The 25,566-nt window shown below is 38.2% G+C and overlaps 2 protein-coding genes across 2 annotated transcripts in view; both read right to left on the bottom strand.

Annotated features, from left to right (window-relative positions):
* CngA (Cyclic nucleotide-gated ion channel subunit A) overlaps positions 1-25,566 on the bottom strand; it is a 243,301-nt gene that overhangs the window by 124,081 nt on the left and 93,654 nt on the right. The gene's annotated exons all lie outside the window — the stretch shown is intronic.
* Positions 17,528-19,619, bottom strand: LOC135703755 (trypsin 3A1-like). Its single transcript, XM_065225073.1, has 5 exons — positions 19,556-19,619; positions 18,366-18,522; positions 17,893-18,301; positions 17,626-17,830; positions 17,528-17,547 (listed from the first exon to the last, which is right to left on the bottom strand). Exons 1-5 carry the CDS (start codon positions 19,617-19,619, stop codon positions 17,528-17,530), a joined length of 855 nt encoding a protein of 284 aa, XP_065081145.1.

The following is a 25,566-nucleotide window of genomic DNA, read 5'->3' on the forward strand; positions in this document are numbered from 1 at the left end:
TTTTAAGACTTTCAAAACTTTTAGATTTAGCAAATTCTTGTTATCTTAGGCTTGGTAATAAACCTATGTTTGTACAAAACGTGTGCAACTACCCTACCCAAATACTCATATCAATACACAAGTGCCGCAAGCGTAGTGTTATCATGCCTACAGTTCTATTGTAAAGATTGCAAATAAACTCAATAGTTCGTATGCCTCCGCCATGGCAGGATGGCCCAACATCCGGTCTGTTTTTATATATTAAAAATATCACAACGTAGGGAAACGAAGTTCCGTGCGCGATCTACCTATAAACAGACCTTTGTCAAACAAAGTATTGGCTCTGGAACTAGATTTCTCTTCGTTTCAACTTACACCTTTCAATAATTTCACATCTTTCTCATTCATCTTTAAGGTCGATGTTCAAGGTATATTTTGCTGCAATAAGACCACATAAAAATCACATGGGCTTCGTACAACATAAGGTAAGATTTTCAAAATGGGGCCTGCCAAAATCTAGACATCACTGTTACTCAAACTATGCATCGACAATCTGTCCACTTTTTTTTTTTTTTTAATGTTGTTTAAAAAGTTTTATTAGGTCCAGGATCTAGAATTACAAGAGCTATCCGTACATCAATCAAACAATTTACTAATTTTGCTAAGAATATACTTTAAAGTACATGTATTGAAACAAAAAAGTTTTTTTTAAATGGTTTCGATTATAAAGCGGTTCTTTTAAAACTGCTTATGGCACTTAAATAAAGTAAACACTAATGTGGCACTTTTTAATTATTTTCAACAGTTTTAACTTAACACATTTTACTGTTTTAACGCGTGCATACATTAAAAAAAAGTTTATTTAAAAACCTGGAAACTTTCCGTTGAGGTCCTGGAAAACCTGGAAAACTCATGCAATAATATTTAGCAAAATGAGTAGACACCCTGTCAGCTTGATAACCCATTCCGCCGAATGGTATTCAACCTAGATACCTTCTACCAAACGGCATTCGGCCTAATGATCCGACGCCATCAGTATAAGTGCACTGGAAATCCAACAAGCTTTCCCCCGTAGCACAAGAAACACCCTAGCTCAACCCACCCACCCGGTGTGGCGCAACAAATAGTCCATCACATTGTGTGACTGCAGCAGCCTTCAACAAACCAGCTCAACCCAAAATGCTCATATTTCATCTTATTCTTCCTCTTGTTCCGCCATAAAATCGGCGCACTCGTAAAACATCCTTTTTGATGGACAGAAAATCCTTATCCGCATCCGGTACAACTTGCACAGCACATAACAAAGCCAAAAGCCACCATCGCACAGAGCCATCGGAATATTTCACGCCCGAAAGGACAATCAATCACTCACGCTCCATCGGCGATTAATTGAGATCCAATCGGTTCCCGAAAAACCAATCTGCCCTGTGGCAACAAACACTGTGATTTTTTTCTCTCTCTCTCTCTCTCCTTGGTTTCACTTTTCGGAAACCCTTCCGGAACAGAAGATTAATGAACTTACACTCGCCACCGAGAAGAACAACAAGTTTCCACGACGCGCCGCACACTTTCGGGATTCGAGTTCGCGAACTTTTCCGCAGTTAATTCCAAAATTGGCACGCGCGCGATCGCTCGCAACTGTCGTGTGTCGTATGTGTAGTGTTGTTTTCCCAATCGAAGGAAAGAGAGCTGTTAAGTCCCGCGCAACTGACCATTTGAAACTGAAACTGGAATGCCAGTGGCGAAACCTAAACAACGTGCTCAGCAAGCACCAAGGCACAACACATTTACATTGAAATGCTCCATCGAATCGAGTAAAGACAGTGCGCGGAGGATCGTCCTCCTCCTCGGTTGATATGGTGATGTTGTATCTACTCCGAGCTGTAACTAATAATAATGATGTTCGGCAGTGCCAACCACACCGAATCAAACGCGAGAGTCAAAGGAGATGGAGCGACGACGACGACGACGACGACGGTGCGACGCGCACGTTTTACGCGCCTCGAACATTGTAGCAACATTATCAACCAGACTGGTAAGCAGGTAGCAGCAGCAGTAGCAGAATCATCATCGTCATCGTTTTAATCGGTATCGTGTGTTGTCACTGGCACTGCCGGTCTTCAGAGAAATCCAACAATCACCATCTACGCTGCAAATGGCTTGGTTACACAGTCACGAGTTGGTCCTTCGAATTTGATTGGCATGGCAGGGATGTACCGTAGACAGAAGTTAATTGAAAAGACGTTTATTCTACGGAAATTCCATTATTTGTGCAAACTATTTATTGCGTTTCGAGAACATAACAATAACGAGTTTTGTAAGCCCTTCTGTATAACCGATAAGAATCATTGACATCAAGATCCGTGCTGCTACCCAGCAAAACGTGTTCAACTTATCAATCACATTATTTATGGTGGTAGAAGTATGTTATTTTGTTGTTCAACATAAACAAGTGCCGGGTAGTGATCTCTGTTTCTAGACTCGTCGTCAAGGACGTCGGTTTCTATGGTAAATTTATTAGATTTGTGCATGTCGATAACAGATGTATTTTTATTACACTGATGCAAATTTTATTTTTTATTTTAACATTACAACATATTTAAGGAAGCGACGCCGGTGGTGCAGTGGTAAGCGTGATTACCTCTCACCCCAGCAGGCCTGGGTTCAATCCCTGTCGGCGCCGCCTGGATGTTCTGAGGCATAACATCTCTGATCACGCCGAAGGGAAATAAAGCCTATGGTCCCCGGTTCATGCGTTGATTGGTGGATAGGTAGGGTCCAGCTGTGGGAGCTGCCTCCCTGGCAAGGAAAAAAAATAGGACAGCTTTGCAATCATAGCGTGAACATTAGCTTAAATCTATTTATTTTGTGGATAAATAGACGAAAGCAGTCAACAGTGTTTTGTTCAACAATTGTTCAAATGTTGTCGATGAAAGCTACGAACTCCATTTCATTCCACAGTGGTCCAGGAATGTAATCAAGCAGAACTAAATCAATAACTCCGAAACGAGTCATTTGAGTGACTTTTTGGCCATTCTTTTTATCTATAAAAACGCCATCTTTTGGTAAAAAAGAAGTGTACTAAACTTGTACTAAACTGCTATTCAAATTGTATCTTTCTTTTTTCTTTTTTTGTTTTTTATTGAACGTCGGTCTCTGTTCCGCAATGTAGTGCCAATCACCGACAGACATCGATTGCCATCCATTGACGGCAATCGAATGTGCAGGAAGGCAGCTTCCACACCTGCGTAGGATATCGCACCCATTCAACACACATGGGCCAGGACCAACGGCTTTACTTCCCTTCCGAAGGAAGACGTGACCAGAGATTTCTATGCCTCAGAAAAATCCCACCTACTTCGGCTGGGATTGAACTGGGGTGAGAAAGCAGTCACGCTTACCACTACACCACCGGCGCCGGCTAAAAAAAAGAGATTTGATATCGAATTTAAAGTGGCCTTGGTTTGCAAGATATTGATTTTTATAAAAAACAGTTTTTACGCTAAACTTTGTTCTTTTATTATCAAAAGTAGTATATTTTTAGTGATGTATCTCAACAAAAATTAAAAAAAAAAATCACAAAGTACTAAAGTACACCGGGGCAAGTTGAAAAGCACGGGGATATTTAAACGGTAATGAAACGGGGCACGCTATGTCTGAAGGCACTTTTTTTGCAACATTCATGTACCTTAGTTTTATCTTCACAGGAAGTTAGTATTGATCCTAACAATCAAATCTGCGAAGGTTTTAAAATAATGCATCTTGGGTTTTTTGAGAAAAAGTGTTTTGAAGTTTACTTAGCTGTTAACAAAGGCGTATACGGACTATTGATTATTCAAAACTGTTACGGATCGAAACAAATTCAGCTGAAAATGATTCAAAAGGGGATTAAAGTTGTCAAAACACTAAGTTTCAATGATACAGTAAGATTCGCTCTTCGGTACCGTCAGATATCGTAACAATGTCAGAATGTTTAAATTAATAAAATAATTAAGCAATGGTTTAGTTTCTAAATTTACTATTATTGAGCCATTCCGTTGCAAAACGATATAATGGTTCTCAGAATTTGGTAGGAGATGGTAGTTTTGATCCTTACCGCAATTTTTTTTTTTATCATCAGGGTGACTATTTCAACGTTAAGGTAGTTCAAAAAATTGTTAATTTTTTTTTTTTCAAAAATGACTTTTTTCAAAAATTTATAACTTTTGAACAACTGGGCCAATTTCAAAGACCAAAATATCAAATGAAAGGTGATTAAAAGTACTTGTAATGATGAAATATAATGATATTAAAAAATAGGGATTTTATATTTGAAAACATTGATTGTATTCGTTTATTATGATTTTCATGGTTTGTAGATAGAGGGTATTTTTATATTTTTCTTAAAAAATTTAGGCTTTTTTACACAACATATTGAAAAATCAGCGATGTGTTGTTTTTCATTAGCTGATGATTAAAATTTCATCCTTAAAAAACTGCACGATTATCAATCAGGCAATGGCGTTTATCAAGCACCTACAATGGCGACCAGCGAATCCAAATTGCGTATGCTGAGTCGCATTTGCGGCAGCCACCATATTGCGTTATTGGGATCATTCTTGGCCGCGTTGTCTTTCCTCATAGCTGATTTGAGGCCAGGCTGGATAGTTTGACGGCCGGTATGTCCCATACATTTAGCCAATTTTAGCGTCTGAAATATAACAAAAGTATAGTTTAAAGTCATGTAAAATATAAAGTTATAAAGATAACTGTTACATACTAACCTTATTAACACTCAGATTAAGATCTTTCTTAAAGCTGAGTAAATCTTCGTGAGAAATCTTATATTTTCTTCCTGACTGTTTCAAATTTAAACCCATTGGTCTTCCTGCGACGTTTGAAAAACTAACCTAGGCTAGTTTTTTGCCTGCTAGCTATCTAATGCTTTTGGCAACAAAGTGATCAGAGTTGGTTGGAAAATCCTAACATGAAGCTTTAGTGTGATAATTTATTGATTTATAATAAATTATCACACTAAAGCTTCATGTTAGCATTTTCCAACCAACTCTTAAAATCGCTAACTTCGCGTATGAAGTAACATAAAAACACTTTGAATGTAACAAAGTGATGCTTACTTTCATCTGCCAATTTGGATAGATTCTGAAGTCTCCGGTGTTCACTATATGCATGACGTTTCTCAGGAGAAACCTGCGTCCGACATAATTTGAATTTTTGTATGAATTCCTTTTTTTCTGTGGTGTTTTTTTCTTACAAATATCTACACAACCGCACAACTTTTACTGTCGAGTTTGGTTTGAACTTCTTGTTAACATATTTCTTCTGGATATTTGTGAACCTCAATTTTCACAAACTGCTTCCTTTTTTATACCGGTAAACGGCAATGTAACATGCGTGAGCCGTACTCACAATTTTTTTAGGTGACAAACTCTCATTTTTACGCCCTTCCACCCTACTCATGCCCTCGATCACATTTCATAAAGGAAGCGTAAAAGAGAAAGAAATATCGCAACAAATTCTCACTATTTTACCTGTTTTCTAAGACATGGGAGTTGTTCCACCAACGACCCGATGATACAGCTTATAGAAGTTACATTCAAATTCAAATCCCGGTTCATAAGTTTTTCCTTGATTTCGTTGAACTTCGATGAAATTCTTCAAACTTTCATGATTTTCTTTGATGTTCTTGATTTTTTTCCTGAAATTATCAGATAATTTTTAAAATTCATGGTGCTTTCCTAATGTTATTAAATTTTCCCTGTGGTTCACAGACCATCCTAAAGTTTGCAAAAACTTCCTCACGTTTAAAGAACTCTTTGCAGAACATCATTGAAATTCATATAATGTTTCTATAGTTCACAGAACTCTCTTGAAGTTATAAGAACTTACCAAGAGGACATTCAACTCCTCTGCAGCTCACAAAATGTCCCTGAAGTTGGCAGATCTGGAGAGCGAAGCACACCTTTAAAGTTTGGAGAATTTTCCTGAAGTCTTTCCTGAAGTTCAATGAACTTCTCTGAAAGTTGTTTCTCTGCTTCTTTGAAGGATCTTATTTAAAGTTTGGCGAACTTTCCTAAAAGTCACTACAGTTCCCTATTGTTCACAGAATTTCCTAGAAAGTCGCTGAACCTTCCTGAATGTTTCCTTATTCAAAATATGGGAATTGCAATGAAGCTCTATCAATTCTGTAGTAATTCAAGGTTAGGACTACCTAAGCTCACTGGGCAAACGTAGCTAACCTCATGTGAGTTTCATTCCTCTATTATCGGAAAGACGATTTTCAAACCAATTTGTCATGGTTGCCAGAATTTATTTTCGATCTTGCCATTAAGTCAAACATATATATTTATTTTTTTTTAATCCAAGCAAATTTAACTTTACCACCCGCTGAGTACGGGACACAAAACTTTCGGTATCCTACTATCTCCTTTATTGAACTCCAGTAAAAATCTTTCAACGATCGTCGCTACTAAAGTGGCTTGATTTTTTTTTTTTACAGAGTAGCTTTTTCGAAGCACAACAAACGACTCTCTATTTTCTTCATGCAGTTTGTTTTTAATTTTTTTTTCCAGATTTTCTACACGATACCTCCAATAAAAACAAAAACACTCGAAACAGGACGAAAATCAATGCCTACTACGATTACGTGGCTGCCGCAGACTGTCCTGCTCGTTTCTTTCTCTTTTACTCTTATGAGGGAAGAGAAATTAATTAAGAAGTTATTCTAGCAAAAAATATTAATTGATTTTGGTCAAAGTCGACATTATCAATACGGATCTTACTTGAGAGTCAAAGAGAACTCTTTAATGCCATTTAGATTAATGCAATCATCATTTGAACCTTGTTTAACTGCATTTGTTCAATTCGTAATAGTTTTGTATCGTCGATAGTCAATATATGCCTTCATAATCGGCTTTGTAAACTTCAAAACACTTTTTCTCAAAAAACCCAAGATGAAATATTTTAAAACCATCATAGATTTGATTGTTAGGATCAATACTAACATACTGTCAAGGAAAATCTGAGGTACATGCATGTTGCAAAAAAAGTGCCTTCAGACATAGCGTGCGGGGGATGTAAGATTCGCTTACAATTATGTGGGATTCATCGTCAGAAGATGTTAGTGGAGACCGCATGAACCGAGGACGCGATAGGGGAATTTACGTATTCTCGTCAATCTAAGCAGCATCCGGACTTCTATTAGCAATTTCTCAGCGTCACACACATATATAACGGCTTTGTTTATAGCCATTTATCTGCTGCTAGCTGTTCTATCAATTCCAATCGACAGAATTGATCAAAACGGGTTGAACACGTTTTTACAACGCTCCAAACTTCTCAGGTGAGTGTGACTATTATCGGCAGTCTCTTTTTCTTCGGCACCATTTCCATTTGAACTGCTTGTTATTCAGCTGTTCTATTATCGGCAACTCGAAATCAGCCGTATTTTGTAGTGTGTATATTTCATTTAAAGAAAAATCTGGCATAACAGGATTGCTCAGTCGTAAAAATGTAATAAGATTGAAGCTGAAAGGGTAAGGAATCGGTTGAATAAATTCAGTGAAGAGTTTTGATGGGAAAATACAGTGAAATTAATGTTTCAATTTCGGTTGCCGAAAACAGTCAATGGGTGCCGAAGCCATAATTTACCCTATATCTAGCTGCGGACAAGAAAATTGGAGACCAAAAATGTGGAGTGTATTAGTGAGTGAAATGAATTATGTCGCAAAAATTTGGAAAAGGACTCGAACCACGAACGTTGCGATTATCAGACCTGTGCTTTCTCCACTGCTCTCTCCATGCTCCTTAAAGCAAACACGAAGCGCTCATTTCCTCTCATACTCGGTTTCGTATGCTTTTTCTGCTGGAGAAATTCGAGGCAAGCGTGTGCGTCGTTCTACAATGTTCTACAATGTGCGTCGTTCTACAAGCTTACTGTATGGTCGAAAGCATAGATAGAACACGAAATAAAAAAGAAAAAAAAACCATTACATTGCCTGCATGGTCAATTTCTAACATTCGTTGCGATGTTCATGAAAAAAGGATGATAGGAAACGGGACTACCATTCATTGTAATAGATTTTAGGTTTGCGTGTATATTCGATAAAAATCTTACCGACAATCTTTTCTAATTATGTCACAGAATATTGTGAAATGGTCAAAGTCCTGGACCTTTTCTGGCACTACATTCCAGTGACTTTATGCCTTTCTCTCAAAGCTATTAGTTATAAAAGAAAAAAAAAAGTATCGAGAATTCCGCCAGACAAAAGTACACGTATTTGAGAGGTGCAATTTTCAATAATGGGATCACATGAAAGTTATGTGAAATTCACGAGGATATTTTCCACTGGTTATGTGATTTATTTTATGAGTGTAGAAGTATGTGAAAACTGTCTATGCGGTGCGTTTAGTACTGAACAACGAAAGGAGAAAACTGCTCAAATTTTTATTAAAGCATGAGTCATTTAATATCTGGAGGCAAAACGGGTGAATCTCTTAATGAAATATAAATGTAAAGTACTCAAAATGAAGGCCATTTATTGCACTTTAAAGGAAAAATAGCGAAACAATGCTTTTTTTTATGTAGGATTAGGTTAGACGCCGATTAGCTGAACACCATTATACCGAACACTATTATACCGTATGGATTACTTGTTCGATCATCGTTTAACAGGAACTGAATTTTCAGTTGTACTTCACTATATGTCATCGGTATATTATGATTTTTTATAAAAATACAACATGTTAATCCTGGGTTCCAGAACCTTCCAAAACTATAGGGATTATCTTCAATTTTTTGACGTAGGACTACGTCTTTGATTTCTATATGGGGGTACACTTTGTGAAAACCGAAAATGGAACATGTAACAAATTAAGAAAGATTTTGAACGTTAATAACTCAGCTGTCCCTGGTCCAATTTCAATAATGTTATCACCAATCTATCAGAAAGATGGCTACGCATCGATAACAATGCTTCCAAATGTTGATTTTCAAATTTAAAAACTGGCAAATGTCCAGCATTGTCCAAAAGCGTCGAATTAACTAACAAATCCACCAATTACCTACATGCATATGCTGCTTCCCCAGCACAGTCGTCAGAGAGTAGTAAGTAGACGAAACAAGTCGAAGTGGCATTCGCCTCCGATCCTCGGGCGCGTGCGAATAGGGAGGATGGAATTGCGTAATATTTTGCACACTCATCACCATATTCAAAACCAAACGCAAATTCTTCGAAATAAAGGGTGATACGGTCAAAATTTGGTCAATATCAACTTGACGTATTTCTGTGTGTGTGTAGAATGTTGCTCCTATTTTGATTTTGGAATTCACTCTTCAGTTGTCAAAATGCCGTCCAAGCAAGAAGAGCAGCGTATCAAAATTTTGCTCGCGCATCGCGAAAATCCAAGCTACTCGCACGCAAAGTTGGCAAACTCGCTAAAAGTTGCCAAATCAACCGTTACAAATGTAATTAAAGTGTTTGGGGAACGTTTGTCGACAGCCAGGAAGTCTGGGTCGGGGGGAAATCGAAAACCGGAAGCCGCTGAGACGACAAAGAGAGTTGCCGGTAGTTTCAAGCGAAACCCTAACCTCTCTCTCCGAGATGCCGCAAATAAGCTGGGTGTATCGTCTACAACCGTGCATCGAGCCAAAAAACGAGCCGGACTATCGACTTACAAGAAGGTAGTGACTCCAAATCGCGATGATAAACAAAATACGACGGCCAAAGCGCGATCCCGGAGGCTGTACACGACGATGCTGACGAAGTTTGACTGCGTGGTAATGAACGACGAAACCTACGTCAAAGCCGACTACAAGCAGCTTCCGGGACAGGAGTTTTATACGGCAAAAGGAAGGGGAAAGGTAGCAGATGTTTTCAAGCACATGAAACTGTCAAAGTTCGCAAAGAAATATCTGGTTTGGCAAGCCATCTGTACCTGTGGCTTAAAAAGCAGCATTTTCATAGCTTCCGGGACTGTCAACCAAGAAATTTACGTGAAAGAGTGTTTGAATAAACGTCTGCTGCCTTTCCTGAAGAAACACGGTTGTTCCGTACTGTTTTGGCCGGATTTGGCATCTTGCCATTACGGTAAAAAGGCCATGGAGTGGTACGCCGCCAACAACGTGCAGGTGGTTCCCAAGGACAAGAACCCTCCCAACACGCCAGAGCTCCGCCCAATTGAGAAATACTGGGCTATTGTCAAGCGGAACCTAAAGAAGACCAAAAAAACTGCTAAGGGCGAGCAGCAGTTCAAGGCAAACTGGCTTTCTGCGGCGAAGAAGGTGGACAAGGTGGCTGTACAAAATCTGATGGCAGGGGTCAAGCGTAAGGCCCGGCAATTCGGATTTGGAAAAGCGGAAGCCTAACTGAATATTTTTCCTGAATTTTATACTAATTGAACTTGAAAAAGAAATTTAATTTGATTTTTTAAATAAACGATTTCACCGATTTACACGCGTTTTCCCTTGACCAAATTTTGACCGTATCACCCTTTAACCACCATCCGTCGTCTGACTCGCCGTGGCGGTGCCTGACGTATCTCCGGTCTGATTTACGAGGTGTGCTGAAGGTGTTCCTGAAAAATATGATCCGTGATGCTGTCTCCTACACTAAACACGCCAAGCGTAAGCGGCTATGGATGTCATCTACGTTTTGAAGTGACAGAGACGCACACTGTTTGGTTTCGGAGGATAAAACATCACCAGCTTTGGCAACAAAACGGCTCTTTTCAGGGCCACCAAACTTATTACAGTAAAGAGTAGGAATAGAATTCATCTGCCTGTTTGTCCATATTCAGAACCAACGATCACACAAAATGCTCATGTAATCAAACTGGAAGCAGGGGTACAAATTATTTTGATCAACCTTGACCTTTGAATCGCCACGGCCGGATATTTTCGATGGAAGAAGCAACAATCTAGCATCTAATTCGACGAAGACGGCAGGAAACATTTGTGAGGTCGAGGTATTTACGAAAGAGAGTGTCGATGAAGAGAATCGATCAATGAAGATAGGACCTATTGAAAAGTGACGCGAGATTTGTTTTCCGTACTGAGCTCCAATGCTACCGACGTCAGGGAAGCAGCTCCCACACCTGGACCCTACCAATTGACCCATCAACTCAACCGGGGACCAACGGCTTTACTTCCCGAAGGAAGGCGTGATCAGAGATGTTATGCCTTAGAAAATGCCGGTGGCGCCGACTGAGATTGGACCCAGGCCTGCTGGGGTGAGCCCCAAATTTGAGTTTAGTTATCTCAAAAATAAGAAATAAAGTGCAGGAACTCAGCGATGAGTAAATTTGCCTCATGTTTCCCCAGGTTTTTCCAGGATTTTCCAGGGAAAAATTCCCGAATTTGAGAAAAGTAAAGATTGGATTCACTCAGTCTATTGGTACTACTCCGAGACTGAATAAAATTTCCGTCAATATCCTCATTTTCTGGCAGATTTTTTAGGTTTTCCACAGGAAACCATGAGACAAATTTACTCATCGCTGAGTTCCTGCACTTTTGGCGATTATGAGTGAACTAAACTCAAATTTGGGTCGTTCTCATTCGCCGTGTACGCAAAAGGAAAAGATCCAGTGTCGCTACTTGATAGCAAACTACTCATAATGCGAGGAGTCTTTGTAGCTTTTATACCACTTGGTTGCACATCATTCTGCTCTAACCTGAAAAGATATGCTGTTGTATGGCATTAGCTCATTTCCACTTCGGACGGCGTGGTGAACAGCAATAGCAGCAGTAGGAAGGTGGTGGCTAGTCCACTCCTTCACACCTAACAAGCAACAATTGACTGGCGTAAACCAACAATTGACATGGCAAAGTTCTTCAAGGTAACCGCAATCGGTCGTCTGGCTTGTTGTGGTGGTGTCAAATGTATCTCCGGTCTGATCTACGAGGTGTGCTGAAGGTGTTCCTGGAAAATGAAGTCCGTGATGCTGTCACCTACACTAAACACGCAAATCGTAAGTGGCCACGGATGTCCCCTTCAATAAAACGGCCCTTTTCAGGGCCATCAAGCTTACATCAGTAAAGAGTTGGAATAGAATTTATCTGTGCTTGTTTGTCCATATTCAGAACTATAAGCCCCCAAAGAGCACACAAAATGCTCTCTAGTGTTGTAATCTTGTAACCAAACTTGGAAGCAGGGGTGCAAGTGATTTTGATTGAATTTTTTAATCAACTTTCTCTTTGAAAAAGATTACTACAAATTTGGTACGCCTACAATTCAAAAAAGAAAAGAGTTGAGATAATAGGTAATTGATCAATTAAAAGAACTAAATGCTCTTCACATTTATTCCGTCCCCTAGCGGTCCTACGTCAAGCTTCCGTTCGTGCCCCTAGGCACAGACCCTTCTACTTTTTTTCTAGGTTAATTAATTAAGTAGGTTTTAAGTCTTACAATCTATTGATTTACCACCCCGGATTATTTATTATTTCCAAAGAACCTTATTCAAATTATTGATAAAGATGGCGAGAATCATGCTCAATAACATTATGAAGAAAACCAGAATTATTAATTAATTAACCAGGGTGCAAAAGCGATAAATTGGTTTTACAAATTGTTAAGGAATCTAAAGCTTGCAAGAATTAAGATTCAAAGAATATGTTTTTCAGGTTACGAACTCATGTTTTGCTCGATATACGATTTACGATATATTTACGTCAGTTAGTGTTGAGCATTTCCAACATATTTTTTAAACCAAGACTTATAAAAGGTTAACAACCTTGTAATAATAGTCCTTCTATTGTTGTAAACAAAATCAACTCTAAATTATAAGCATTTAGAAAATTTAATTTTTTGTTTGACTCCGATAATGGAGCAAATCAAAATGATAAAACATCAGTAATATTCCTAATTTAATTATTATTTTCAATAAACTATAATTATAAAGGTGTTGTGCGGTTTTTTGTATGAATAGGATATTAATATTCTATAATTTGGTGAACATTCAATACATAAAGATTTCTTATTTTTATCGAAGACATTCCTAATTCCTCATCGCATCTAATCTGTAACAACTTACAAAATTATGTTTGAAAGCTTAGTCTTGGTAGAGATCTACCATTTTATTTTATAATAGTTTTTCAATAAAGGACAAATGGCTCTTATGTTGGCCTATGGATCCAAGATTGGGTTCATCGCTGAAAATCTGCTATTTATCAATTTCATTTTGTTTGGAGTACCGTCCAATGGATATTTTTAGTCGCTATTGAAAATTTAGTCAATTTCTGAATTTATGTGAGTATGTATGTATGTAAAGAAAACAACTAAATGTTGCAGGCACAACCATTAGACAGTGAACTGTCCACCTCGTACATCTAAATCAAGTACAACACCTGATTGTATTCAATTTACGATTGTATGAAGGGCCAAAAACGGAGGGCGAACCTGTAAGCAGAGACACTTACGCTTCGTCCGCGGGATAAAAGAGAATATCCTTCTAACAATAAAATCCTACAACCCGGTAATGTACAAGCCATCGCACGAGAGGATGTCCCAATGAGTGGGGAAGAAGAGCCCGCCTTCAATTCACGATCTGTTAACGACAGGAAAATGGCAATTCCACTCTCCCCATCCAAATCGCTTCAATCGGATGCCCTGGTTGAACCATCCCATACCCAGCATATAATGTGTCATATAATATTGGAATGAATGTTAATAGAACAATAAACGAAAGATCTCACCCGATATGTTGCAAAGGAATCCATGACTTCACGGCGATTTCGAAGAGCTCCCATAGATTAGAGGACGATTTATATCCTTCTGCAGTTAGTCTAGTCTAGTCTACACATACACAGCCAGTACTTGAAAGAATCCTGGAAAATGATACATCTATCATTTTTCTTGTCATTATTAATGCCTGCTGCACATCAAGGATGTGAAACAAACAATAAAGCGGCCAGGCCTACTGTGTAGCGTTACGATTTATATCCTTCTGCAGTTAAAGAAAAACTATCGTCTCTGAAAGACTCTCGATAGAACTACACTATAGTCGCTATATTCATAGTCTGGCGGATAGAATCTCGGAAACCAATTGAGCTGTCAAATAGCGGAACCAAATCGAGCAAATCACGACCAACAACAGAAAAGAGCTCATCAGTTATTACGAACAAAAGTTCGGAAACCCTTTTCTCGTGACTCAAGGCTCGCCTACGCAAACTAACACCATCTTTGGATTGGGGTAAGTTTCCCCTATCCGATGATGCTGGTAATTTGCGTTCGATTGGTGAGGAAAGAATAATCATGAATGTTGATAGTACCTTTTCAATTGTTGGTCTACAATATATTGAATTGGTTCCACTTTTTGAAACAGGCTTGCAATTGCTCATTACAGCTAAAATGCTATTTTTCGTTATTATGAAACAATGGTATACTATAATGATAATTTTTATTTGTAAGATGCAAAAAGAGGCGGTAAAGATTGTATATGACACATTAATTTTGTCAATTTTGCTTTCAGAAGGTCACAACTAGCAATTTTATGATCGCTGATTGCTCGCTCATCGCACTGCTCATCGTTACAGCTAATCGCTAGTTGTGACCTTCTGAAAGCAAAATTGACAAATTTTATATGTCATATACAAAATAATAGCAATTTATAAATTGCATTTTAGCTGTAATGAGCAATTGCAAGCCTGTTTTGAAACATCGAGATTCTATCCGCCAGACTATAAAAATAGCGACTATAAACTACACGATGAAAGCGTGACATCCGAACACGGTTAACCAGCCTCCAAGGAGACAATGCAATTGGCACACTTACAATCGCTGGTCACAAAAGTCACCAGACGTCTTGTCTGGATCCCATAAACGTCACACGTTTGACGACGATGGCAAAGGATGGCAATTTTGTGATACGGAGTTTTCACTGAAAATCAACCGGGAATGCACGAATTTCACCACACCCAACTACGAAACACGTTCAAAAGCACTTTTGGTACACTTTCGATCGAAAACACTTAATTTTTTCAAAAATGATTGCGAACGAATCAACATCATACACTGAAATTCAAATTACCAACGCAGGTAGCGCCAAATGTGCTCAGCTCATGCTTGCAAACATGATGAATCATGTTTTCTTTCTCGATTCTAAAACTTCTCGGAAAGCGAGAAAACCACCAATCACACACGTATAACCGTCTGGGAGATGCCAGTGCTAATCCAGCAAATGCAGCCGAAAACTATGAACGCGAACGCACGCACTAAACAGAGAGCAAACTTTAGACACAACCGTATCCGAAGGGGTTCGAAACTGCACTGTCAATTGCTGAATTTATGTATCGGCCCAAATTAGCGGCATTTAGGCCGACATTACATCCATTTCCCCTACATCATTGTAATTAACTTGAACATTTTATTTTAGATCTTTCTTAAAGTACGGGTTAGGATTTAGTAAACAAAATTGGCACTTATGATTGTTTTTAGACCATCTTGGAATAAAGTTTAACACAAAAGTCGCAAAAACCCAACAATCATATTTTGTTTTCCACCCAATTGTGATGATTTAAAAATATATATTCGCAAGTAAAATTTCTGACACACTACAAGCGATTTGCATTCAAATTGAAATTTCCTTCAAATTTTCACCTTCTGATGATTTTTTTTTTTAATTCACTCTACAGTAGCGTTGATATTCTCATGTTTATTCTTTGTATAAAATACTCCTGTTACATTCATTACAATTCCTTTGGTAATTAATTCAGATTTATCTATTAGCATTTTTCAGAAACCTTTTGAAATTCACCTTCAACCTGCTATTGAAGTTTGCTAATAATGTTCTTGAAACCTTCCTCCCAAAAATTTCCTCAGAACTTTGTTAAAATTCTTCTAAGAATGTTGCAAGGGTTCTCCTTAAAATTCCCTATAATTTATTAAGAACCCATTGAAGTTATCTCTCGAGCAAAAAATTACTTTAGAATTCTAGCCAACATTGTCAGACTTTGAAGTGCCAGAATTTAAAAAAAAAGAACAAGCTAATTATAAGAATTTTAAAAATATTTCAATACGTCAGATTCTAGGGAAAGTTTAAGAGTCATTGGAGTTTCATGTCACTTCAGGAATTGGCCTGTCGAAACCAAGTGATCCTATGTTGGGTTCCTGGCCACTGTGGAATTGGAGGGAATGAAAAAGTGACGTCTATTCTTGCCATTCTAGGATCATCTCAACAATTCATAGAACCTGAACCATTGTGTGGAGTTTCCGCTTGTTCTCTTAAAATGAAGATCAAGAAATGGGGAAAAAAATTAAAGTGGAGACCAACTGGAACAACACTGCCATAGCTAGGCAGTCGAAACGGTTCATAACTCCGAACATTTCAATGACCAGCAGAGCTCTTGAATTATCAAATAAAGATCTCAGTGTCTATACTGGTTTGATAACAGAACAGGACATATAAATATCACTTGAAGTGATTAGGAAAATTTCAAGTGGATATGTGTCAATTTTGTGGCATAGAAAAAGAAGACTCTGAACACGTGCTATGCTCTTGTACAACAATCTTCTATAAAAGATGTATTTTTTTCTGAATAAGGGACTGGCAGAACCCTTTCATATTTGGAATACAGTTCCCAGTCAAGTAGTACATTTCATTCAGTATGTAATACCTGGCTGGGAAAATGCTTGTGGTCAGTTAGTGATACGACATACTGATAAAGCAATATAAAACGGGAAATATACCACAATAGATCAAAGCAATGAATGGTCGCAGTGATAAATATACCCGAAACGAATTAAAAAAGCTAACCTATTTGTATAGAGATCACCTTCCTTCGACAGCGTCTAATTTATTCGGCTAGAACCCTGCATCTACCATTTAAAATTAAAAACAAAAGTGTAGTCTTAATTATCCAATCGAAGCTCCAAACACTATCGTGTCGCTGCCTATCGAAAACAATCAACAGCAGCGCGTAGTGGTCGTATCCTCGCGTCGTCATCGAATCGCAAAACAAAACATTATCATCACCACCACCACCACCACCACAGCCCTATCTTCAATCAGCCGCCATGTGGGTGGTACCGTAGCGGGTGGGACAATTCCAGCCGATTCAAACAGTCAGTCGATTCCAAGCGGTGGCGACCAAAACGAAGTTTATTAATTGAGCAAGGAACGACTTCGTTTACAGTCGATTCCTCCGAAGGCGTTCGCCAGCAGCGCCCCAAAGCAAAGGCAATCTAAGTGGTGTTATTGTTGTTACGAATATAAACACTATCGCATTCGAACGAACGAAAATTGACTCCCCGACTTCTCTCGCTAGCTTCGCTCCGATCTGGAAGACGATTTCTGTGGCGTTGTAAGAGGAGGGATTCCTCGTTCAAGTAGCTGGATCGGTTGGTAAACAAACGCTCGTGCGGGGAGACAACTAACACTGCGCTCCGTGCATTGCAACCAAATCGACTGGAAGTTGTTGCGCCGAAGGGGACATTGATGGGGGTAATAAACAGTAAAAATTAATTCTTGCCAATTAAACCGAGGGGGATAATCGTTTGAACGGTTGTTCGATTCAATTGGTGGTGAAATTGGAGGATTAAATGAGAAAGCTTTCCTTCTAGCGATGATGAGTGTACTCTGAAAATCTTCCGAAAATTAGAGCAATTATGATCCAATTTGTCATACTTAGGTTGAAATTGGACGGGGAATAATTACTGTCAACGGCTAGTGCTTCCGATACCGAGTGCACCCATTCCGAACGAACCAATTTCCGGGCTGGAACTGAGGTCATGTGAATCCAGTCGTAAAAGTAGCTTACATTTGTGTACACCCCTGGATAGTTTGGATCACCACATCGGAACCCCCAGGAAACTAAACCGATCTGCTTTCCTTTGCACATCAGTGGAGATCCCGAGTCGGCCTGTAAATCAAATCGAAACCAGATTCATAATGTCCACACCATACCGAAACATCGATTCTCACTCTACACGAGTCCTTCCCAGGAGATCCAGCGCAAATCTTGTCGTCGCTTATATCGACAGGCCAGTAAGCCTGCCGGCATTTCTCGGTGGACCACAGAGGGATTTCAACGGAATGCAATCGGTCTGGAAATGCTCCGAACGTTGTCAACGAGCCCCACCCACTCACGGTGCAAATCGTTTCGGGTAAAAATTCTGAGTCGGGCTCCACAAGATTTACCATCTCACCCCACGTCAACGAACTGTTATTCCGGGTGATAGGCTGGCTTAGTTCCACCAGGGCAATATCGTTCCTAGACGAGTGAACATCGTACCATTTGTGAATGTAGAATTCTTTCGCCGGAATAGTTGTTCCTTGGTCTCCTCTCTCGGAAGAGCCAGCCCGAATCGTCAAATCAACTGGCTTTTTGTCGCTGCAAAATTGAATCAAATTCCATCAAAATTGCTTATTGCAGCAGAAAAGGCACAATCGCTTACAGTAGACAATGAGCTGCCGTTAGAATCCAACTGGGCGATAGAATCGACCCGGCACAAACTAGATTTTTATTGCTTTCCAGCGCCACCAGATAGGGATGTTCGTCGATGGAAGAGTTGAAGCCTCCTGCTATCTTGAACGGGACTTTTAAAGAGAGGGCTGCCAGAATATGAAACGATGAAATACAAGAAATTTTTGAATTAACGGAATTGAAACCTTGGTGGAATCCGTGGACTACGGCTGAATAAACGAGAAAAATTTGGACTGCCAACATTGTGGATGTTCGGTGTATTGAAAAATATAAATCAAAGCAGACCAGATGAAATCTTGTCGCGCGTTTGAATTAAGCGAACAACATACGTATCAATATATTAACGCGAAGAGGCATTGTTGACAATAGTATTGATGATGTGACCACATAAATATTGTCAATGTAGAATGTATTGACAATACGATGATAGTCAATAAAAGCAATCGTATAGGGTCCACTTTAGAGAGGGTCGAACTGTCAAAGCCAGAGCCAATCGATCAGTGCCTATCTTGATTGCATTGGCAGTGTTGCTAGAAATCACCTAGGCATACGTTGCCGAGGAATTTTGTTTTGAATCCGCTCCTCTCTTCTACTAAACCCTCTCTAGTTTGAATATTGCGCAATGCATCGAATACCAGTCGTGTCATTAATCCGGACATTACATTCCTTATTAAATATTGCGGCCACGTTGTAACATAATGAAAACGTGTGATAATTTTGAATGATAAAAATAAAGTTAAAAATGATAAAAGTAAGGTTGAAAGAAAAAAACGAGCAACCGCAAGGCTCGTCGGGTCATTGTGATAAAACCTAAAGAGTCCAAACAAGACTGCGATGAACCTCGCAAGTTTAAAAAAATCAAAACTGGATCCAAAAACACACAAATTAAGTAACTTTAGAAGCGGTTAATATTGCTCCCTTATTTTTTTAACTAGTTCGTTTATTTACTAGGCTCAGTCGTGTGTGACACTTTGCGGAGCCAAAAATCAGTAATGTTTGAATTTACATTTTAAACAGTTCCAGGTTAATGGGTAACAATTTCGATTGGAAGGAGCTAGGTAGGAAACTGGTTTCTGAAATCCAGTCGTGCTCTGGAGGCGTCATTACCCGGGCAATACTAAATTGCGTGATCGATGTCACCATAACCGGTTCTACACCTACATATATTGCTGTCAACGAGGTTTATTCTGTAGAGATGTGCGTCTAGCGAGTAGTGGTTGGCCATTATTCTTGACTTCTCGCGAATGAAGCTCCGACTTACATCCAGACCTTCGAACCACGCTCTCGAAGAAACATTTAGAATTATGGAATTATGGAACCATCGCCCAAGGGAATTACTTGTCCAATCGTTTTGTCAACTTAAAATAGAACTCTGACGTACTGATTGGAAAAATTCATCATGTGAAATTCTTCTATCATATTAATTTATTTATTTATTTAATTATTTACTTATTTATTCGTCAATCATCAATCAAATCGTAGACTACTGATTAACCGGTCCAAATTAAGCGTAATTGGTCCGATGGCGATCTACTGCGAACAAGTGTCGACTGCGTAATTGTCGGGAAGGTGCATACAAATTCAACTTTGACAATAGATCAGCTGAGTCAATACGTTGCGAAATGATATTGTATAAAGAAATCTTTGCGTAATCCCGAAGTTCTTTTTTTGTTTGAAAGCTGATCAACATGCAACGTGCTTCATATGACGGGAGAGGAAAAGCCGTCCAACTTAACTTGCGTAGTGCATATAATAAAAATTACTTTTGGATTGACTCTATTAGTTTTTCATTCTTTTTCATATAAGGTGACCAAACAACGCTACATAAGCAACGTAAAGTGTTTTTATTGCATAAGGATCTTTAAAGTGGACACGTTTCATAAAATTAAGCATATTGCCTGCTCTATGTATTATTGTGTTGTAATCGTCCATAATTGTCAATTAAGAATGTAGAATAACACCTAAATCTCTTACATTTTCACATTTTTGAAAATTTTCATTACCTAATGTAATACAAATATATTGTTTGTTAAGTTTTCTACTGTCCGCACACCAAAAAATTCTGAATTTTACTGGCGATGTAAACATGCATGCATGCAAACATTTACACATGTAAACTTCCTTTTCACGTAAACAAGCAGCTTGCAAGAAATGTTGCAAACAAAAGTGGACAGTTTCATACAATATATGGAATATTGCATGGCATGTCTCATAAATTTACACGATCTATAATCTAAACTTGTATGATATATGACGCTCCATTTATGTGCATCAAAGTAACGGAAATTTACACTACTTTTTTTTGCTGTGATAAGATTACATTTTTTAATATTTAGTTTCAACTAACTTTTACCACACCATCTGTAAAAACACATGTATTTCACTCTGAAACTCATTCATATCGTTATCGCTTCCTTTTTCTAAAAATACCCCTAATAAATCAGTACCCTGATATTTTTTTTATATAAGAGAGTCATCATTAATGTACAAAATAAAAAGAAGGTGACCTAGGTGTGAGCCCTGGGGAACCCCTGACGTGACATGAATTGGCTTAGATGTTTTCTCGTTGAATCTTACAATTTGCTGGCGATCAACTAAATACGATTTAATCCAGGTGAGGAGCTTCATCTCAATTCCCATTTTTTCTAATTAAAAATCAGCATTGGGATATCAATTCGGTCAAACGCTTTGCTGAAGTCCGTATATAGAGCTTCTACTTGGTTACCTCTGTCCATTTCATTTAATACGAAGTCCATAAATTCCACGACGTCCACCAAGTTGTGCACGAGTTGTTCTTTGTTTTATTTGTCCAAAAACGTTTTTATTAATAATTTATTCGAAGAGTTTTGAAATGCACGAAATAATAGAAATCCTACGATAATTTCGAATATTGGATTTTTTACTAGATTTATACATGGGTATTAAGTAGGCTTTTTTTTTTGCTATTCCTTCGGGAATATACCAGATTCAAGTGACATATCAAATAGCTAGAATAAAGGGGTTGTGAGTTCAGTTGCTAAGTTTTTCATAAAAATAGGTGGGATTCCATCTGGTCCTGAACCTTTCGTGGCGTCCAAATCTCGTAGGCGTCCAAATCTCGTAGGCCATTCCAAATATCATGAACCGAAGTGTTATTAACGCCAACAGTAGTTGAAAAGTCAGGAAAATAAGAAAAATATTCATAATCACGATCATTGTTTTAAAAATGTCGTGTATGTTTCTTGAAAAAAGGGGCGAGAAGATTACATATATAATCAGAATTATTACCTTCCTTTTCATTCAATCTCATTTTTGTTGGAAAGCTGCACGATTTCATTTTAGATTTGAAGTAATTGAAGAAATTTCTTGAACACAAATCTCGCCTTGTTGAGCGCCCACCTTTGCGAGAGAGTCTGCCTTCTCAGTGCCTGGGATTGAGCAATGTGAGGGGACCCATACAAAGGTTATCATATATGATATTTCGATCAGCAAACTCATCTGCTGTCTAACCTTTGAAAGGAAATCAGATGAGTTCCTACCTTGTTTTATCGACCGAATAACCTCAATCAAACTGAGACTATCCGATAAGATGAAGTATTGGTCTATGGGCAATCCCCCAATGCGATGTTGATTGCTGCTAGCTCAGCAACATGAACGGAACAAGGTTCCTGAAGTTTTCGAAAGACGGTTGAGTATTCATTGAAGACGTGATCCATCAGTGAAAAATCTTCTATTGCAATTGACTTGTTGGTACTTTTGAGCATTGCTTCGAAGTTTTCAATCACAAGGATATTACTGACACTACTTTTGATCAATAATCTTAATGAGGGCTCCCAGAAACGGTTCTGCAGGGGTTTACTCCCGTTAGAACCTCTAGGCTCATATTGTGTGTTGAATGCATACAGACAAGGGCAATACGTAGGGCCATGAAGTAGTTCGCCTCCTCGTGGTGTGCCCTGGAAACGTTAATTATCGAACCCAAGGGAGAGATATTGCGGCTAAACGAACTACCGCAGAGTAAGGACACTGGAACCACATCCAGCTCGTCCCAGGAGGTTGATAAGCCCTGCACAAACCCTCGTTGTGCAAAGGCAGTAGTGACACCGCACACTTAGAAATAACTAATTTTACACGTGACGGAATCTATCTTTGACATAAAAGATGAGACGTAAACAAACATGCCATGTAATATTAAGTGCTCCGAGACTGAAAAGTTCGATGCTCGACGAAAAATACTTTTGATTGAGCTATATTTCACGTCTGTTATGACTTAAATTTATGTCGAAATTGACGCTCGTATATGTCACTCTCAGAGCACCTAAATTTACATGAATTTTTCTAAGTGTGCGGGTTCTTAAAGTGCTTAGCACACGCAGCTGGTAATCGGTCACATCTGTCCTGTTTGGCCCTGGACAGTTGGCTGGCTATCACGTCTGCTCTAAAACTCAGGCGAACAACTAACAGCGAACAACAAGAGGAAGGCCCTGCACAGCTGCTCACTGTGCAGTAGCGAGTGTCAAGTCTGACCAGACATGGCAAATCATTTGCATTCATTTCGTGCATTCATTTACATTCATTTGCCTCTAACTTTTTTCTTCAACAGCATTCCACAAAATGATGTATAGAACTTTTGTAGGATTTGTTATTAGCTACAACTTTTATCAACAAGTCAAATCCGTATCTCTTATGCATGACGCAGCAGAGCTAACAGAAGCCACTACTGTTTTTCAGTGAATGTATTTTACATTCACTGAAAAACAGTAACAAGTTCTGCCCGCTGTAGTTCGTGATTTGAGTTATTTAGTTACGCATAAGAGATACAGATTTGAGTTATGAGCAAAACTTGTAGCTAATAACAAAACCTACAAAAGCTTTTTACATCATTTTGCGGAATGCTGTTGATAAAAAAGTTAGAGGCAAATGAATGTAAATGAATGTATGAAATGAATGCAAATGATTTTCCATGCCTGCGTCTGACACAACACTTTACTCAAGATAAAGTTAAATTTAATACTCCTTCAAATAATTGTTTTGAGTGTAACTTTTTTTCGTAGATTTTCAATATATTTAACATATTCTACAAAGTTGTTTGCCGTACAAAAATACATATTTTTGCTGAACATTGTAACATGCAATCTCTTAAAATTAAAATATGTGTATAAAATATGTGTTCAAAAAATAGACATTTGCAGGAGTTTTTTAGTTATTAAAAAACACCTAAAAGATCGTGTGCTGCCACACGTTTTAATAACTTTTCGGCTGTAAAATAAGAAAAGATTCAGAATCCTTCCTAGAACTTTGCGCCAATTTGCGCCGGAAATAGTTATTTGATGAGTAAATACCCCTAAAAATATCGATTATTTAAGAATAACTTTTTTGTTTCAAGAGCTAATTAGTTACAATGTTCAGAAAAAGCATGTGTTTAAACATGCAAAATATAGTTGTAGAAGAAACCAAAATTGTAGGATGCCTAGAAAATCAGTTATACTAAAAAAAAACATGATTTAAAGGGGCCTTTCACGAAAAATGATACATATCTCGCAATTTATAAGAGCTAGAAATTTTAAGTGCTCAGCAAAGTTGCTTAGAATAACATTTGCTACAAAGACATTTAGTCTCTATCTGAATCAGATAAAAACATATTTTTTGATCTCACTTTTGGGTGGATTAATCACCAAACCGTCTACATCAAAAGAAGCGGATTAACATATGCAAAAACATCTATGAACAAACTATACCCCTAAAATCAATGTTTGAGAAGCTATTAAAAAAGCGCACGAAAACGGCAAAAAGTAACACTGTGCTATGCAGCTTATTCTAGAAGTTGTCAGTTGACCTAGACTGAAGGTCATTTGTTTTTCTGATAGCAAATTATACAATAAATTATTTAAAATACCGGGTAATCCACGACTGTGCAGACTGTCTGACAGTATGTCTATGGAAACTGAATCAAATGCGCCCTATCCAGAAAGACTGAAGCCAACTGCTCCTTCTGCGCAAAAGGCCAGTTGAACGTCAGATAAAAGCATCGCTTGACAATCGGTTGTTCCTTTACTCTTTCGGAAACCAAACTGCGTATTTGAAAGTAGGTTGTTTGATTCAACCCAATTTTTTAAAAATTTAAATATGTAAATGTAGGGTTTGATCGGTGCTCGATAGTTCCCGCGATTAATGTTTTGCTATGCTAGATGTAGCAAACAACATAACCCATTTAAGAGTGCATCAATTGTATTGAAATGCGTTAATTGTTTAAAAGCTAATAAGGAGCGTAAATTAAATCTGGACGTCAACCACGAAGCATTTAGTTCTAATTGTTTGGAGTATGAAAAACTGTATGGTCGGAAAAAGCAGCTTAAATTTCAATTAGCAGCAACCAAGTTTCAGTAGTAATGTGTATAAATTAGAAATTTTGTATTTGACTATTGTGGAGTTATCTACAAACTACGTAGCATTACGACAGATTGTAGAAGAAAATCGCCCATTTTTGGTTTTATTCGCAGAAACACATATTGTAGAAATTGAAACTTACGAGTACTGCATATAAATTGTTTGAATACTATTGGTCTGATAGACCTCAACGGACTGTTTTTAATAATTCTGATTGCTGTCCCGTTGGAAATAACCTTGGAGTGCCCCAGGGAAGTGTATTAGGGCCCCTGTTATTTATTATGTACTATATATTAATGACTTGCGACGTGGTCTACGATTTTGCGACATAAATCTTTTTGCAGTTGATACTGTGTTATTCATTGTAGCTAAGGATTTAGATGACGCCATTTTACACTTGAATGAAGATTTCCGTGCTCCAAGTAAATGGTTGAAGCTAAACAGTTGAAATTCAATACAGGTAAAACTAAATTTATGGTAATTTCGTGGAATCGAGTAAATGAGAACGTCTCTTTTGTAATTGATAATGAGACAATTGATCGCGTTCGGGAACTAAAATATCCTGGCGTGATTATTGACGACAAACAAGTTCAATTCTCAAATTGACAGTTTCATTAAGAAAATTGCCAAGAAGTATGGAATTCGTTGTCGCTTGAAAACAATTTCACTATTGGTATTAAAATACAGTTATACAAATCAATCATCTCCCCTCACCCAGAATTTTGCCAGTCCATTATTTTTTTGACCTATGAAACACAAATATCGAAATTACAGCGTTTGCGGAATAAAGTATAGACTGTTCCAGA

Source organism: Ochlerotatus camptorhynchus, unplaced genomic scaffold, assembly GCF_037179485.1.
Source record: "Ochlerotatus camptorhynchus isolate MF236.1 unplaced genomic scaffold, CSIRO-AGI_Acam_v1.1 ptg000220l, whole genome shotgun sequence".
Lineage (NCBI taxonomy): Eukaryota > Metazoa > Arthropoda > Insecta > Diptera > Culicidae > Ochlerotatus > Ochlerotatus camptorhynchus.